General features: G+C 34.4%; 1 protein-coding gene across 1 annotated transcript; it reads left to right on the top strand.

The window, feature by feature from the left end:
* The first annotated feature begins 18,490 nt into the window (after nt 1-18,490).
* LOC142336758 (uncharacterized) lies at nt 18,491-18,901 on the top strand. Its single transcript, XM_075385669.1, has one exon. The coding sequence runs from the start codon at nt 18,491-18,493 to the stop codon at nt 18,899-18,901; it is 411 nt and encodes a 136-aa protein (XP_075241784.1).
* Nucleotides 18,902-19,200: the final 299 nt, after the last annotated feature.

The following is a 19,200-nucleotide window of genomic DNA, read 5'->3' as shown; positions in this document are numbered from 1 at the left end:
ACGAGCTATAAAATCTCTAAAAAACATCATTTATAGCTACATGGAAGAGAGCGGTGGCAAGTATATGAGAAAAAGGAATTCATTTCCCAAAACTATAAACGCAAGAGTTAATCGCTCAACAGGCAACGCTCCAAAAAAAGTATCAAAATTAAGACTTTCCGTCAATTTTTTACAGTTACTCGATTAACCAGCATAAACGACCCTGTTTTAAGTGGGCTGAAATTTTTTTTATCAAAAAAATGTATTCTGTTCAGAAAAGGTTACAATTCTCAATTCACAAATACAATCTTCAAAATTGTTAAATTTGATACATATAAACCACCAACCTATAAACTTTGCAGAGAACAAGGTTATAAAGTTCTAGGTAAATTTTATGAACAAGAGCTTTCAAAATGTACCATTTGAAGATCAGTTCTTTCACTGTCGAGTTGGTTCCCAACGCGTCGTTTAATTGTTACCCAAACAATGCATTAAGTTCATTCACGAAATTTGTACCTGAACAACTTAATCTTGATGAAGAATGGGAGGTGACGATAACAGAACTGTCGTATAGTTTCAAAACAAATCAGAGAGTAACTTCTTCTATCTAGATGAAGCGACACAAGATACAAATCCATCGAATTTTTACACTTGATCTAGGTCTATACCCGTCGATATCTGATATTGTAATTGAAAAGAACAGAAAAACTCAGGCCTATGAAATGTATGAAAAACGTCAATCCAGTTACAAGTTAACAAGTACAAAACGAATTTCTTTGAGTCTTCAAATGAGAACTCTCTACTTGTCATTTTAGTGCGGATCTTTGTCCTGTCACTGAATGCAAAGAATTTGTTTATCATATGGCTGTCTTCTTGAGTGGTTCTGGTTCACATTTTTCCCAATTTCCCTTATGACATTGTACGAATACCTAGATTAATGATATATAGTGATATTGTTGAAGACAATTTTGTGTGTGATACAAAAGCTGCTCATTTACGATGTATTCAGTTTAAAGCATAAGTTAAGAATGAAGACATCACCTCAACGGGACAATACATGAACTATCAAAATTTTTAGAACTTGCATTTGGAAAAACTCTAAAAAAAACTCAATCCACAGCATAGACTTTGAGCGCCCGGACTCGTATTGCCAAAACCTTCCTTTCAACTCTGTTGTTGTAACACGAGCAGCATTAATGTTTAGAAAACTTCTGACAATCATTTTCAGATTTAAAGCTGTGAAAAATGGTTCCTGATAGTGATTTTCTTTATTTTGGTGGTTGATCAAGACGGAGGGGAAGAGGATTCAGAGCGTTAGCACAAAACAATTGGGAGAACAACTTTCTTTTCTTGAGGAGTTACATTGTCCCGGCAGCAAAGAGAGTTGCTGCGGATTTGCTTGACATAGCTGAATCAGAAACTCAAAATTTTCTAACTGGACAGAAAAAGTTCAAATCCGTGGCTGCATATGTTGGAAAGAAATCATTACGTAAACAGCTAGGTGGTGGAACAATTAGGAAACGCCGCATTATTTGAAAAAATTTTCCAAAAAACAGTCTGTGTTGTCGAACTAGAATAGATATTTTTTCCAAGCTTAAATGAACACTAGATCAACAAACGATAGCAACTTTTGATATGGTCAATTAACAAACTCCCGCTTGGAGAATTTTGATATTCCTGTTTTTGAATCAATTGAATCTGTTCAAGTTCCGGAAGTTTATCACAGTACTCCATTGATGGAAAGCAGCATTAAATTTGAGTTTGAAGCAGATAGAAGAACATATCTTGACTTGTGAGATATCCACCTTCAAATCAGAGTTGCTGTACAAAACTGAATATCATATGATGACTTTATGAATAACGAAGCAGCGAAAAGACGAGCAACAAAAAGCAGATATGGAAATGTCTTTCACTGGTAATGATTTGCATTATCTAACTCACTTCATCAATTTATTACACTCACTGTTCTCCAACTGTGAAGTGTATCTGAACAATCAACAGGTTTACAACTCAAATGGAAACTAGGGACACAAAGCTCCAATTTCCAATGAATTTAACGCTTCAACAAGAAATAATGAAGGTTTTTTGGCTTGTCATGGTAACGAATTTTGTAAATACCTCAGCGATTTTGAGAAACGACCTTTGATGGACAATGAAGACAAATTTTTCCTGAAATAATCAAACTAATTTTTACGGTAAATTAGCTATTGATTTAAACCATTGTGAAAAGCCACTGATTCCAAATACAAAACTTAGACATTGATTCGTGCAATATCCATCCAATTTGTACATGATCTCCTAAAATCTTCACGACTCACTTAAGTTTCTGAACTGTTCTCTATTCACAAGAGGTGTTTTTGTTAACGAATTGTATCACCGGGCTATCAAGTATCAAATAACTCACCAATTTCATAGGTTTTACATTATTTTATTTTGAATTTTAAAAAATTGTGGGTTATATATTATCGTCACCCGGTTGCCATTCTCCTCACCAAATAATTTCTGAAAATGAACGTAAAGTGGGTTAGAACTCATACTCTCTTTTGTTGATGTTCCTCTTTTAAATTTTCTGGTAATTCTTTTATAATTATTTTTCTCTACCTCAGCTCTCATGACAACTCTGTTGACAAATAAAAAATTAAGCAAAGCTCTATTAGAATAGGGTAAAAATTCCGATGATTGTTGCTCTTTAGAAAAAAAAACAGTCTTTTCAGCTTGACTGTACAGTTAGAAATCCGTGTGTTAATGGTACTTGCGAATTAAAGCAGAGGAAAATTGTTTTTCATGAATAACACTTCCCTTAGACAGATTATTGAATGAGTCCCGGAACTCGAATACCGGTAATTGGATTCTTTCCAGTAGATTGCTCCAGTGGATAATGATTGTTCGACTCAATCGAACTTATTTCTATGCTGATTGTTTGGCTCGTCCAAACACAAATTTCGTTTTTTCGAATAAATATTGTCAAAAATTGGTACAATGTCAAATTCAGGAAGATATATAGTTTTGATTTTAAACAATTTTTGCAACAATACAACTAAATAATTTTTTTTCAAACAAAATTGAACAAGGTTCAAGATGTTCATGTTTTAAACTTTATTAGTAACTATATGTGAATCAGATAAACTTAAGGTAAAATAAATCAAAGTCTATTAAAATTGACAGTATTTGTTTTTCTCAAAAGCTCTGCGTGGAAGTATCCAATTAAAAACGTTTTTCGACCGCCCGCTAAGAATCATGACAGATTAAACTGTTCTAGGAGAAAAAATGTCCACTGCTAAATTTGATCAGTTCGGAACGGTTACCAAAAAAGGATTTTTGCGTTGTTGAACTTTTTTTTAGATTTCTATTAAATTTTTTTATGGATTTTGCATTATTATTTTTTGATTTTCAAAAAATTGTGAGTTATATATTATCGTCATCCAGTTGCCATCCTCTTCAACAAATAATTTCTGAAAATGGACGTAAAGTAGGTTATAATTCATACACTCTCTTTTGTTGATGTTCCTCTTTTCAATTTTCCGGTAATTCTTTTATAATTATTTTTCTCTACCTCAGCTCCCATAACAACTCTGTTGACAAATTAAAAAATTAAGCAAAGTTCAATTAGACTAGGGTGAAAAGTCCGATGATTGTTGCTCTTTTGAAAAATACGAGTCTTTTCGGCTTGACTGTACAGTTAGAAATCCGTGTGTTAATGGTACTTGCGAATTAAAGCAGAGGAAAATTGTTTGTCATGAATAACAGTTCCCTTAGACAGATTATTGAATGAACCCCGGAACTCGAATACCGGTAATTGGATCCTTTCCAGTAGATTGTACTCCAAGTCAACCCAGATTCAACTTTGCTATCATAAACACTTCTCCAAGCAGTGAAGCTGGAGAGCAATAGATAATTATTGCTCGACTCAATCAAACTTATTAATTATAAAAAAGAGATAAATTGTGTGGATTTTAGACAATTTTTGCAGCATTACAACTAATTAAATTTTTTCAAAGAAAACTGAACGAAGTTCATTATGTTCATGTTTTAAACTTTATTAGTAACTATATGTAAACTAGATAAACTTAAGCTAAAATAAATCAAATTCTAATAAATTGATAGTAATTGTTTTTCTCAAAAAATCAGCGTGGAAGTATCCAATTGAAAACATTTTTCAACCGCCTGCTAAGAAGTATGACAGAATTAACTGTTCTAGGAGAAAGAATGTCCAATGCTAAATTTGATCAGTTTGGAACGGTTACCAAAAATGTCTGACGATTTTTGCGTTGTTGAACTTGTTTTAGATTTTTCTAAAAATTTTTTATGGATTTTACTTTATTGTATTTTGAATTTTAAAAAATTGTGGGTTATATATTATCGTCACCCAGTTGCCATTCTCTTCAACAAATAATTTCTGAAAATGGACGTAATGTGGATTAGAACTCATACACTTTCTTTTGTTGATGTTCCTCTCCTAAATTTTCCTTTATAAGTTTTTTTCTTTACCTCAGCTCTCATGACAACTCTCTCGACAAAATAAAAATCAAGCGAATTTTAATTAGAAAAGGGTAAAAAGTCCAATGATTACTGCTTTTTTGAAATAAACGAGTCTTTTCAGCTTGACTGACAGTTAGAAATCCGTGTGTTAATGGTACTTGCGAATTAAAGCAGAGGAAAATTGTTTTTCATGAATAACACTTCCCTTAGACAGATTATTGAATGAGTCCCGGAACTCGAATACCGGTAATTGGATTCTTTCCAGTAGATTGCTCCAGTGGATAATGATTGTTCGACTCAATCGAACTTATTTCTATGCTGATTGTTTGGCTCGTCCAAACACAAATTTCGTTTTTTCGAATAAATATTGTCAAAAATTGGTACAATGTCAAATTCAGGAAGATATATAGTTTTGATTTTACACAATTGTTGCAACAATACAACTAAATTATTTTTTTTCAAACAAAATTGAACAATGTTCAAGATGTTCATGTTTTAAACTATATTAGTAACTATATTTGAATTAGATAAACTTAAGGTAAAATAAATCAAAGTCTATTAAAATTGACAGTTTTTGTTTTTCTCAAAAACTCTGCGTGGAATATCCATTTAAAAACGTTTTTCGACCGCCCGCTAAAAAGCATGACAGATTTAACTGTTCTAGGAGAAAGAATGTCCACTGCTAAATTTGATCAGTTCGGAACGTTTACCAAAAATGAATTTTTGCGTTGTTGAACTTTTTTTTAGATTTCTATTAAATTTTTTATGGGTTTTACATTATTGTTCTTTGATTTTCAAAAAATTGTGAGTTATATATTGTCGTCATCCAGTTGCCATTCTCTTCAACAAATAATTTCTGAAAATGGACGTAAAGTAGGTTAGAACTCATACACTCTCTTTTGTTGATGTTCCTCTTTTAAATTTTCTGGTAATTCTTTTATAATTATTTTTCTCTACCTCAGCTTTCATAACAACTCTGTTGACAAATTAAAAAATTAAGCAAAGTTCAATTAGACTAGGGTGAAAAAACCGATGATTGTTGCTCTTTTGAAAAAACGAGTCTTTTCGGCTTGACTGTACAGTTAGAAATCCGTGTGTTAATGGTACTTGCGAACTAAAGCAGAGAAAAATTGTTTGTCATGAATAACACTTCCCTTAGACAGATTATTGAATGAACCCCGGAACTCGAATACCGGTAATTGGATCTTTTCCAGTAGATTGTACTCCAAGTCAACCCAGATTCAACTTTGCTATCATAAACACTTCTCCAAGCAGTGAAGCTGGAGAGCAATAGATAACTATTGATCGACTCAACCGAACTTATTAATTATAAAAAAGAGATAAATTGTGTGGATTTTAGACAATTTTTGCAGCATTACAACTAATTAAATTTTTTCAAAGAAAACTGAACAAAGTTCATTATGTTCATCTTTTAAACTTTATTAGTAACTATATGTGAACTAGATAAACTTAAGGTAAAATAAATCAAATTCTCATAAATTGATAGTAATTTTTTTCTCAAAAAATCAGCGTGGAAGTATCCAATTAAAAACATTTTTCAACCGCCTGCTAAGAAGTATGACAGAATTAACTGTTCTAGGAGAAATAATGTCCAATGCTAAATTTGATCAGTTTGAAACGGTTACCAAAAATGTCTGAAGATTTTTGCGTTGTTGAACTTTTTTTAGATTTTTCTAAAAAATTTTTATGGGTTTTACTTTATTGTATTTTGAATTTTAAAAAATTGTGGATTATATATTATCGTCACCCAGTTGCCATTCTCTTCAACGAATAATTTCTGAAAATGGACGTAATGTGGATTAGAACTCATACTCTCTTTTGTTGATGTTCCTCTCCCAAAACTTTCTGGTAATTCCTTTATAATTATTTTTCTTTACCTAAGCTCTCATGACAACTCTGTAGACAAATTGAAAAACTAAGCAAAGTTCTATTAGAATAGGGTGAAAAGTCCGATGATTGTTGCCCTTTCGAAAAAAAACGAGTCTTTCAGCTTGACTGTACAGTTAGAAATCCGTGTGTTAATGGTACTTGCGAATTAAAACAGAGGAAAATTGTTTGTCATGAATAACACTTCCCTTAGACAGATTAATGAATGAATCCCGGAACTCGAATACCGGTAATTGGATCCTTTCCAGTAGATTGTACTCCAAGTCAACCCAGATTCAACTTTGCTATCATAAACACTTCCCCAAGCAGTGAAGCTGGAGAGCAATAGATAGCTATTGCTCGACTCAATCGAACTGATTAATGATAAAAAAGAGATGAATTGTGTGGATTTTAGACAATTTTTGCAGCATTACAACTAATTAAATATTTTCAAAGAAAACTGAACGATGTTCATGATGTTCAAGTTTTAAACTTTATTAGTAACTATATGTGAATTAGAAAAACTTAAGGTAAAATAAATCAAAATCTAATAAAATTGACAGTAACTTTTTTCTCAAAAATTCCGCGTGGAAGTATCCAATTAAAAACGTTTTTCGATCGCCCGCTAAGAAGCATTACAGAATTAACTGTTCTAGGAGAAAGAATGTCCACTGCTAAATTTGATCAGTTTGGAACGGTTACCAAAAATGTCTGAAGATTTTTGCGTTGTTGAACTTTTTTTAGATTTTTCTAAAAAATTTTTATGGGTTTTACTTTATTGTATTTTGAATTTTAAAAAATTGTGGATTATATATTATCGTCACCCAGTTGCCATTCTCTTCAACGAATAATTTCTGAAAATGGACGTAATGTGGATTAGAACTCATACTCTCTTTTGTTGATGTTCCTCTCCCAAAATTTTCTGGTAATTCCTTTATAATTATTTTTCTTTACCTAAGCTCTCATGACAACTCTGTAGACAAATTGAAAAACTAAGCAAAGTTCTATTAGAATAGGGTGAAAAGTCCGATGATTGTTGCCCTTTCGAAAAAAAACGAGTCTTTCAGCTTGACTGTACAGTTAGAAATCCGTGTGTTAATGGTACTTGCGAATTAAAACAGAGGAAAATTGTTTGTCATGAATAACACTTCCCTTAGACAGATTAATGAATGAATCCCGGAAATCGAATACCGGTAATTGGATCCTTTCCAGTAGATTGTACTCCAAGTCAACCCAGATTCAACTTTGCTATCATAAACACTTCTCCAAGCAGTGAAGCTGGAGAGCAATAGATAACTATTGCTCGACTCAATCGAACTTATTAATGATAAAAAAGAGATGAATTGTGTGGATTTTAGACAATTTTTGCAGCATTACAACTAATTAAATATTTTCAAAGAAAACTGAAAGATGTTCATGATGTTCAAGTTTTAAACTTTATTAGTAACTATATGTGAATTAGAAAAACTTAAGGTAAAATAAATCAAAATCTAATAAAATTGACAGTAACTTTTTTCTCAAAAATTCCGCGTGGAAGTATCCAATTAAAAACGTTTTTCGATGGCCCGCTAAGAAGCATTACAGAATTAACTGTTCTAGGAGAAAGAATGTCCACTGCTAAATTTGATCAGTTCGGAACAGTTACTAAAAATGTCTGAAGATTTTTGCGTTGTTGAACATTTTTTAGATTTTTTTTGAAATTTTTTATGAGATTTACATTATTACATTTTCAATTTTAAAAAATTGTGAGTTATATATTATCGTCATCCAGTTGCCATTCTCTTCACCAAATAATTTCTGGAAACTGACGTAAAGTGGGTTAGAACTCATACACTCCCTTTTGTTGATGTTCCTCTTTTCAATTTTCTGGTAATTCTTTTATAATTATTTCTCTCTACCTCAGCTCTCATGACAACTCTGTTGACGAAATAAAAAATTAAGCAAAGCTCTATTAAAATAGGTTGAAAAGTCCGATGGTTGTTGCTCCTTAGAAAAAAACGAGTCATTTCAGCTTGACTGTACAGTTAGAAATCCTTGTGTTAACGGTACTTGCGAATTAAAGCAGACGAAAATTAAATTTTTTGTCATGAATAACACTTCCCTTAGACAGATTATTGAATGAATCCCGGAACTCGAATACCGGTAATTGGATCGTTTCCAGTAGACTGTACTCCAAGTCAACACAGATTCACTTTTGCTATCATAAACACTTCTCCAAGCAGTGAAGCTGGAGAGCAATAGATAACTATCGCCCGACTCAACCGAACTTTTTAATGATAAAAAGAGATAAATTGTGTGGATTTTAGACAATTTTTGCAGCATTACAACTAATTAAATACTTTCAAAGTAAACTGAACAATGTTCATGATGTTCATGTTTTAAACTTTATTAGTAACAATATGTGAATTAGAAAAACTTAAGGTAAAATAAATAAAAGTCTAATAAAATTGACAGTAACTTTTTTCTCAAAAACTCCGCGTGGAAGTATCCAATTAAAAACGTTTTTCGACCGCCCGCTAAGAAGCATTACAGAATTAACTGTTCAAGGAGAGAGAATGTCCACTGCTAAATTTGATCAGATCGGAACGGTTACCAAAAATGTCTGAAGATTATTGCGGTATTGAATATTTTTTTAGATTTTTTCAATAATTTTTTATGGGTTTTACATTATTGTATTTTGAATTTTATAAAATTGTGGGCTATATATTATCGTCACCCAGTTGCCATTCTCCTCACCAAATAATTTCTGAAAAAGAACGTAAAGTGGGTTAGAACTCATACTCTCTTTTGTTGATGTTCCTCTTTTAAATTTTCTGGTAATTCTTTTCTAATTATTTTTCTCTACCTCAGCTCTCATGACAACTCTGTTGACAAATAAAAAATTAAGCAAAGCTCTATTAGAATAGGGTGAAAATTCCGATGATTGTTGCTCTTTAGAAAAAAAACCAGTCTTTTCAGCTTGACTGTACAGTTAGAAATCAAATTTAGCGAATTAAAGCAGCGGAAAATTGTTTGTCATGAATAACACTTCCCTTAGACAGATTATTGAATGAATCCCGGAACTCGAATACCAGTAATTGGATCTTTTCCATTAGATTGTACTCCAGGGAAGCCCAGATTCAACTTTGCTATCATAAACACTTTTCCAAGCAGTGAAGCTGGAGAGCAATAGATAACTATTGCTCGACTCAATCGAACTTATTAATTATAAAAAAAAGACAAATTGTGTGGATTTTAGACAATTTTTGCAGCATTACAACTAATTAAATTTTTTCAAAGAAAACTGAACAAAGTTCATTATGTTCATCTTTTAAACTTTATTAGTAACTATATGTGAACTAGATAAACTTAAGGTAAAATAAATCAAATTCTCATAAATTCATAGTAATTTTTTTCTCAAAAAATCAGCGTGGAAGTATCCAATTAAAAACATTTTTCAACCGCCTGCTAAGAAGTATGACAGAATTAACTGTTCTAGGAGAAATAATGTCCAATGCTAAATTTGATCAGTTTGAAACGGTTACCAAAAATGTCTGAAGATTTTTGCGTTGTTGAACTTTTTTTAGATTTTTCTAAAAAATTTTTATGGGTTTTACTTTATTGTATTTTGAATTTTAAAAAATTGTGGGTTATATATTATCGTCACCCGGTTGCCATTCTCCTCACCAAATAATTTCTGAAAATGAACGTAAAGTGGGTTAGAACTCATACTCTCTTTTGTTGATGTTCCTCTTTTAAATTTTCTGGTAATTCTTTTATAATTATTTTTCTCTACCTCAGCTCTCATGACAACTCTGTTGACAAATAAAAAATTAAGCAAAGCTCTATTAGAATAGGGTAAAAATTCCGATGATTGTTGCTCTTTAGAAAAAAAACAGTCTTTTCAGCTTGACTGTACAGTTAGAAATCCGTGTGTAAATGGTACTTGCGAATTAAAGCAGCGGAAAATTGTTTGTCATGAATAACACTTCCCTTAGACAGATTATTGAATGAATCCCGGAACTCGAATACCAGTAATTGGATCTTTTCCATTAGATTGTACTCCAGGTAAGCCCAGATTCAACTTTGCTATCATAAACACTTTTTCAAGCAGTGAAGCTGGAGAGCAATAGATAACTATTGCTCGACTCAATCGAACTTCTTAATGATAAAAAAGAGACACATTGCGTGGATTTTAGACAATTTTTGCACTAATTAATTTTTTCAAAGAAAACTGAACAATGTTCATCATGTTCATGTCTTCAACTTTATTAGTAACTATATGTGAATTTGATAAACTCAAGGTAAAATGAATCAAAGTCTAATAAAATTGACAGTAAATTTTTTCTCAAAAACTCTGCGTGGAAGTATCCAATTAAAAACGTTTTTCGACCGCCCGCTATGAAGCATGACAGAATTAGCTGTGCTAGGAGAAAGAATGTCCACTGCTAAATTTTATCAGTTCGGAACGGTTACCAAAAATGTCTGAAGATTATTGCGTTGTTGAACATTTTTTTAGATTTTTAAAAAAAATTTTTATGAGTTTTACATTATTTTATTTTGAAATTTAAAAAATTGTGGGTTATATTTTATCGTCACCCAGTTGCCAATCTTTTCACCAAGCTATTTCTGAAAATGGATGTAAAGTGGGTTAGAACTCATACACTCTCTTTTGTTGATGTTCTTCTCCTAATTTTTCTGGTAATTCCTTCATAATTATTTTTCTCTACCTCAGCTCTCATGACAAATCTGTTGACAAATTAAAAAATTAAGCAAAGTTCTATTAGAATAGGGTGAAAGGTCCGATGATTGTTGCTCTTTTGAAAAAAACGAGTCTTTCACCTTGGCTGTACAGATGGAAATCCTCGTGTTAATGGAACTTGCGAATTAAAGCAGAGGAAAATTGTTTGTCAAGAATAACACTTCCCTTAGACAGATTATTGAATGAACCCCGAAACTCGAAAACCGGTAATTGGTTCCTTTCCAGTAGATTGTACTCCAAGTCAACCCAGATTCAACTTTGCTATCATAAACACTTCTCCAAGCAGTGAAGCTGGAGAGCAATAGATAACTATTGCTCGACTCAATCGAACTTATTATTGATAAAAAAAGAGATTAATTGTGTGGATTTTAGACAATTAATGCAGCATTACAACTAATAAAATTCTTTCAAAGGAAACTGAGCAATGTTCATGTTTTAAACTTTTTAAAAAACTAGATGTGAACTAGATAAATTTAAGGTAAAATAAATCGAAGTCTAATAAAGTCGACAGTAATTTTCTTCCTAATTTCCTAAATTCATCGTTATTTACTCAAATTGGCAAAAATTTAAAAATGTTTTTGGGCAAAGTTTTGCTAAATTTAAAACAAAAATTGCACAACAGCATTGTTGATTTCACCTCGAAAAAAAAATTTGTGATCAGTTTGATCCATTTTTTGCCTAATATTTTGTTAAACTTTCCAAAAATCAGTTTTTTTCATCAAAAATAGAGCGAAATAAGCTTTTCAGTCAACTCTCTCTAATTTTGCCTGATTAACACACCTAAAAATTACTGACACAATCGTTGCTACGTCCACAGAAAGTAAATTTTACTTTTGGATTCTTTGAGAGTAAACTTGAAACAAAACTTTTTCGGGCTTCTGCTAATTTACTTCGACAATCATATTCATAAGTATATGATATTAAATACAAAACTGATTTTTGATGTATTGACTTTTTTAAGTCCAAATATCCATACCCGTAATATTCGGCGCAATTACGTATTCCTATTTGACAAACAGCAATAAATAGGCTAGGTTTGGTGAAATCGCTGTTTTCAGAAAACCGTTTTCAAAAATTGAAATGTAATCAATGTATAAACCTTTCATAATTTTCGCTTTTTGCTTTATTTTCTGAAATTATTTTCTAAAATTAATTTTTTGTTTATTACAGAAAATTATCATTCGCACAAAGCGTTTTGAAGAGAGGTCTATTTGGGTTCCTAGGGTTTTTACGGGAAAAAATTTCTATTTTTTTAGTCGAAAGCTTATGGTCGTTTCTTCTCTTAAAACTACATATTTAAAAAAATTATTTCATGTTTGTGGTTTGAGATTAATTGCTTTTTTTGTCCACAAAAAATGGTTCAAAGAAAAAATTGCATCATTTTGAGGTTTTATGTTTTATGTAATGGTTTTTCAGCTCGGAATCTACCAATTTTTTGGACATTTTCCAGTCTTTGAGGTTCTTTCTTTGTCTAGTTAAATTAATGACAATTGAAATATCACAATTTTAGCGTTTGAAAGCGAGCGCAGCAAATCTTTCGGTGAAATGATTATCGTTTAAACTGCTTCGACACAGTATTTAAGCAGAATTTAATGGACTTTTTCTTAGTTTTTTGTTATTCCTGTTTTCTTAATGTTTTCTGGATAGTTGCAGTTGTAAGCTCTTGGCTTCATATGAATAAACAAGACTTATAGCCGGACTTCAGTAGTTGATAAGTAAAAATGTCATTGCAATTGAAATCAAATTTTAAAAAATATGGAAGCACAGCATATTCTAGATAATGACAAGTCTCAATATTGAGGTTGTGAATGAGTAGGAACCCATTTAAATATTTTAATTGTTATCTAATGGTTTTCACAAATCGGATTTTTTGTTTTCACACAAAAACATATTTTTTAACTCGACCGTTCTTTTATCATTTTTGTCTACTTATTACTGAGTCTCATCATGGAGTATTCTCATGCTAATGAAGTAGAAACTAACAAACTAAATTGTTTAGAGTAGAATTTTTTTTTAGTTATTTCGACTTTGTTAGTCTATCTTTTTTAAAAATAGACATTAAGTTTTAAATGTAAATGTGTTCTCGTAGTCTCAATAATGGCAGGTCACATCGGCCTACTAATGTGGCACTATTTATCTTTCTCAGTGATTTGAATTGGAAGCAATTTTTATTCACAGAACAATCATTTTTGATCAATATGTGAGATTTCTGAAAGTGTTTCCGTCTGTTCTTCATTTGATGGAGAATTAGGCCCAAAAGGTGGATGAGCAGAGTTGGAACATTATGTGCGAACGCAGATTGACGAGTCTCTTTGCTCAATATGTTGGGTTGAGAGAAGTAAAAAAATGTAAAAGTGTTTTTATAAATTAGAAGCGGATGTAGAAAACCACTTTCTGATATTTGCGGCGCGTCAATGTACGTATGACAAAGCCTCAGAAAACGAAACAAAAACACATAACGGAGCAAATGAACGACGTACTATGTCATCAATACATCATTGATGCCCAATTCATTAGAGAACATCTATGCACTATTATTGCACTATTATGATTCTTTGCCCGAAACAGACCTTCAATGGTTAAGACAAGAAGTGACAAAACAAAAGGAATCAAAGAAAAGCAGTCGAAATTCAACACACATAAACTAGAAAAACTGAGAACTAATTTATTTATCTTAATCGCTTGTATCATCCATTAATAATTCCAATAAGCAAAATGATTTTCTGAGTATACTTAAGGCGGTCAATGTGACATTCTGACGCCCAACGAAAAAGACAAAGGATCTAAAATTTTCTTCTCGAAGATTTTTTTTCTCTTAAAAAGGGTAGAAAAGGAAATTTTAGAAAAGACCCATCCCATTCCATCCAATACCCGGGAGAACACCCATTCCATCACGAGATGAGCTTCATATATTTAACTGGGCTTTCTTATTTCATTATTACAATATATCTTTCCGTTATTTTTTCGCCCGTTTGATTATTCACCCTTTTCTTGCGACCTGAAAATTTTTTCCGGATACGACCAAAATTTACTGACAAAGTTTCGATGTTTCAACAATATTACCTGCGTGCGTTTTCCGGCAATTCCGACCGAGCGTTTTAATATACGTTCCCGATTTTACGAAACGAGCGTAACACACACGAGCGCACCAAACACGTTTCAACAGCATTCTCCTTGTTTCATGTACGGAAAAACAACGACCGTATTCTGAAATATATATTTTTTCCAAATGGTATGTAGAGTCGGCATTGGTAGGGTATTCAGGTAGGTTTCGGTTTTCCAGGTAGATTTCTCTGGTGGTATCAGGTAGGTTTCAGTGGTATCCGGTAGGTTATTGAGTAGGTTTCAGTTAGGTTGCAGGTAAGTCCAGGTAGGTATTTGGTAAATTTTTAGGTATACAGCTAGTTTTTTCAGTTAGTTTTCAATTTGGTCTCTGGTTAGGTTTCAGGTAGGTATCTAGGAGACTTTTAGGTAATCAGGTAGGTTTTCCAGTTAGGTTTTGCAGGTTCTAACAGACTTGCTGACAAAGTTTTGTAGCGGTTCGAAGAAAGAAGCTGTCTTTGTTAGACCGGTGAAATTCAATGGTTTTTACTAGAACTGGAAAATCCACAGCAAGTAACAACCAAACAATGATCTCCTCAAATTCGCAGACACAATACTCTGACGACAACACCGAAAGTCACGAGCAGGTCTCTTAAGATCCCCATTTAAAACGTCTGACCAACTTAATGTTGATGTACGAAAGTGAAATCGAGTCGTGAACCGAATTTATTACATCCCGCATTGACTGCGGCGAGGACTCAGAAACAGTCGAGGAAACTCTCCTTGAAATCAAGGAACTTCAGAAGTACGAATTTAGTATTCAAAAAATTTTAGACAAAGCACCATCTTCCGATAAAGAAACTCTATGCTCTCATATGAGCAAACTAAAATTCAAGATACGGAGGACTACTTCCGCGTACCGAAAATACAAAAAGGAACTTGTGTCCGCATCACAAAGCAACCAAACAAATAACATCCCGAGGGTGATCTTTGACAACAGCAGTTATCAAACTCATACTGACGCTTCCCTAACGACCAACATTTTCTCAGCACCCGCTGAATACAGTTCATACAGTGAATTCTTCCCTAACAATGCTGCACCCAGTAGCTTAATGGGAGATGCAAACACAATTTTGCCGCCGGCAAATTTGTCGCAACAACTCACCACCACATCTGCTGACGTATCAAGCACCAGCACCACCAACAATGCCTTGTCTGGAGTTAACTTTGGTGGCTTCAATTCCACTTACGCAAAAAACGACGGCACGTTTCCCTCATTCCATGTTTCTCATCAGGCGGCCCAAACTTCTTCTTTGAATCCGCCAATCAGAACTTAGCAACTATCCTTTACACTTCCAACAGTTGGTATTGTGCCACAGACTCCGTCCTCAATGTCTTCTTGTTTTCAGAAATCGGTTCCGAAGTTACAGGCAACAAAGTTTGATGGAGATCCATTAGGTTGGTTAAAGTGGTTCAGTGTGTTTCAAGCAACAGTTGATCGTTCTCCAATGTCCTCTGCAGAAAAAAAGATTAACCTGCAATCGCTTTTGATTGGAGAAGCAAAAAGCAGTGGTTGACGGTTTTGGCTGCAATGGCAGTCTGTACGCACCCGCTTTAGCACGTCTGGAAGAACATTTAGGTAATCCGAACAGGATTGGTGTCAATGCCTTCCTCGAAAAACTGTCACATTTTAGACCCCCTAACCTGACAATCCCAAACAGTTATACGCAGTTCCCTGCTTTCCTTTTAACCCTTGTGGACACATTTCAGCAACTTGGATTCAGCCATGACATACATTCCACTAAAAATGTCAATCAAGCCTTAAACAAGCTTCCAACACCAGTCCGCTTGGAATGGAAAAAAAACACGTTTTGGAAAGAAGTTTACTTCAACCATCTCTGAAAGAGCTTTCGGAGTGGCTTCTAATCTATGCAAAGGCTTGCAGAGATCTACCCACCTCTTGTTCATCAGTGCAACCTCCAAGCACTCATTCAAAGGCCTCTAACAACCTTTGGAAGCAATCGAATCAGCAAAACCAATTCAATCGTCCGTCCAACAGATCACACCAGGATCAACGCACAAACTCGTCAAATAGCTTTCAACCAAGCTCTGCGAAAGGTGTCGTTTGTCCAAACAACGGTAGCTGTCAGTTTTTGTACAAATGTTCTCATTTCCAAGATCTGTCTCCACTCGATACACGAGAACGCGTGAAAAAATTGAAACTATGTTTCAACAGTTTTGGTAGTCACCATGTACAACAATGCACATCAAAAAATGTTTGTCGCTCTGCAGACTGCGTCGAAAAGCACCACACAATTCTCCACTAAAGCTTCATTGCAAAAAATCAAGCCATACGACCCTCTTCAACAGTTAAATCGGTTCAACTGCAAGGCACAGGTCAAGTTGCTTTCTCACCAGTTTAACTGTCTAACGGGGAGAAAGCGTTTGAGACATATGCTTATCTCGACAACGGAAGTTGCCAGAGCCTCCTCCTCCAATCCGCAGCTCTGATTCTAGGTATTGATATGAACATTTTTGGCAAGATGCCTATTAGTGGCTACCACACAACAAAAGAAATAGATTGTTCTCCAGTGTCTTTAAAAATTAAACCTTATCAGTCTAATAAGGCACCAATCCTCGTAAACGAAGTCTTGGCAGTACCCGATTTGAATATGAACCCTGTTAACACTAATGAGCTGAACAAGCTTTGCAAGAAATTTGAACATCTCAATCACATTTCGTTCCCTAATGTTGATGAAAATAAAGTCTTAATAATCATCGGCATCAACAATCTGGAACTGATCCATTACAGTAAGGTGATTAAAGGCCCAAACAACACGCCCTGGGCTGTAGAAACTCCTCTGGGATGGACAGGTGCAGGTAAAACTAGCGTCACAGCAGACGAACAGACTCCAGTGTTCAAAACACAAATCAACTCTCATCCTCATCAAGACAATGAACTTTTCACAAAAATACAACAGTGGATGAAAATTGAGAACTACGGTAAAGCTTCATCAAAAAGGGCTATGTCTAAAAATGATGAAAAAGCTCTGCAAATCCTTGAGTCGACTACAAATTTTTCTGATGGTCACTACGAAATAGGCCTTCTTTGGAAGGAAAACGCCGATGTTTTCCATCCTTGGAAGGAAAACGCCGAAAAGTTACCGAACAACAGATGGCTAGCAGAAAAACAGTTAAAGCAATTAAACAAAAAGCTCTCAACAAAACCAGATCTACAAAGAAGCTCCAGAATGATCTTCAAAATGGTTACGTTGTCAAAGTTGATCCAGCTACAGACAAAGAAACAGCATTTTCTTATCTTCCTCATCATCCCGCTTCAAATGAAAACAAACCCGCAAAAATCAGGAGAGTCACCAATGCATCCAGTGTTTTTCAAGGTCAATCCTTGAATTCAATTTTTTGAAAGGACCCGATTTGTTGAGTAATCTTGTGGGAGTCAAATTAAGATTCCGCGAGCAACAAGTGGCAATTTCAGAAGACATTGAGCAAATGTTAATGCAAATTAAGGTTGACCCCTCTAATCGTGCGTTTCATCGGTTTCTCTGGAATCACAATGGCAAAATCGAAGTATGAATACACACGTCATATCTTCGGCGCAACATCTTCCCCATGCATAGCGTCCTACGCTCTTCGTCGTTCAGCACGTGACAATCAGGACAAAATTCCTCAAGTGTTACACGTCATTGAGCGTAATGTTTACATGGATGACCTATATATCTCAACAGCAGACGTTGAAAGTGCTGTAAATGTTATGAACAGCACCAAAGAGGGTCTTTCACTTGTGGTTTCAACCTCACAAAGTGGAACTCTAATTCAGACGAGTTCTCGAAAAACGTTGCAAACGAACGTCTTTTGAAGCCTGATCTACCATCAACTCAACCTCAAAAAATTTTGGGTTTACCGTGAAACGCGAGCACTGACGAGTATATCATTGACAAAAGGCTTTTCAAAAGGCTCCCCAATGATCAATCGACAACACAGAGGAAACTTTTGAAGTTCGCCAGTTCAATTTTTGATCCCTTTGCGTTATAGCCCCTTTAACAATCAGAGTGAGGAAAATATTGCAAGCGGCTTGGAATAAAGGTCCACAGTAGGACGCACCTCTGGACGTTCAGCAGTTCCCAGACTTTCTCCCATTCAAAAACGACCTTCCATCTTACCAGAATATCATCATTCCACGTGCTCTCTTCCGTAGAAACACGAAAATTCAGTCAACAGCTCTTCACACGTTCACAGACGCTTCAGAGCATGCTCTACCAGCAGTGTCTTATCTAAGAACTGAGTACGTTGATAAAACAGTTGATGTAGTGTTCATGATGGGTAAAGCCAGAGATCAAGAGGATGACGTTTCCAAACCTGGAGTTGCAAGCGGCAGTGTATGGCGCGCAATTAGCTCAGTTTATCAAAGAACAGCAAGATTTGGAAATCGGAAATTACTTTTTCGGGTCCGATAGTACAACTGTACTCCATTGGTTGAGAACCCCCGAAATGCGGCATCGAATTTTTGTTGCCAATAGACTAGCAAAGATTCTCGACATCTCTTCATCTCTCAATTGGCGCTACATCGCATCTTATGATAATCACGCTGATGACGGCTCAAGAGGCTATGAGGTTGAACAGATGAATGCAACTTCTCGTTGGTTGAGTGGAACATCATTTCTCCTTTCTGAGAAAGAGTGGCCTTGTCAAGATCTCTTAAAGCATCATCCACTTGTATTCTCAATACAGCCACTGAAAGCCCCTAAACGGTAAAATGAAGGGTGTGTAATAGATATTACACGTTTTAGCAACTGGAATAGGTTGAAAAGAATGACTGCGCTTCTTTTTCCGCGACCTTTGCAAGAAGCGAACCAAAAATTTGGCTCTCTCTCGTCATAATTTTGCGTAAAGGTATCTGATCCAGGTATCGCATATTGAAAATTTTGCAGACGAAAAATCTGCTCTACGTAAAGGAAAGGAAATTTCAGCATCAAGTCGTTTGAAAGACCTTTGTCCGTATGTTGACAATAATGATCAGCTCCGCGCCAAAGGTCGGTTGTCCAAGGCAATGG

The sequence above is a fragment of the Convolutriloba macropyga genome, chromosome 3, assembly GCF_964194025.1.
Source record: "Convolutriloba macropyga chromosome 3, txConMacr16.3, whole genome shotgun sequence".
NCBI lineage: Eukaryota > Metazoa > Xenacoelomorpha > Acoela > Convolutidae > Convolutriloba > Convolutriloba macropyga.
The sequence above is the reverse complement of the archived record's forward strand: the minus strand, read 5'-3'. Positions and strand labels throughout refer to the sequence as shown.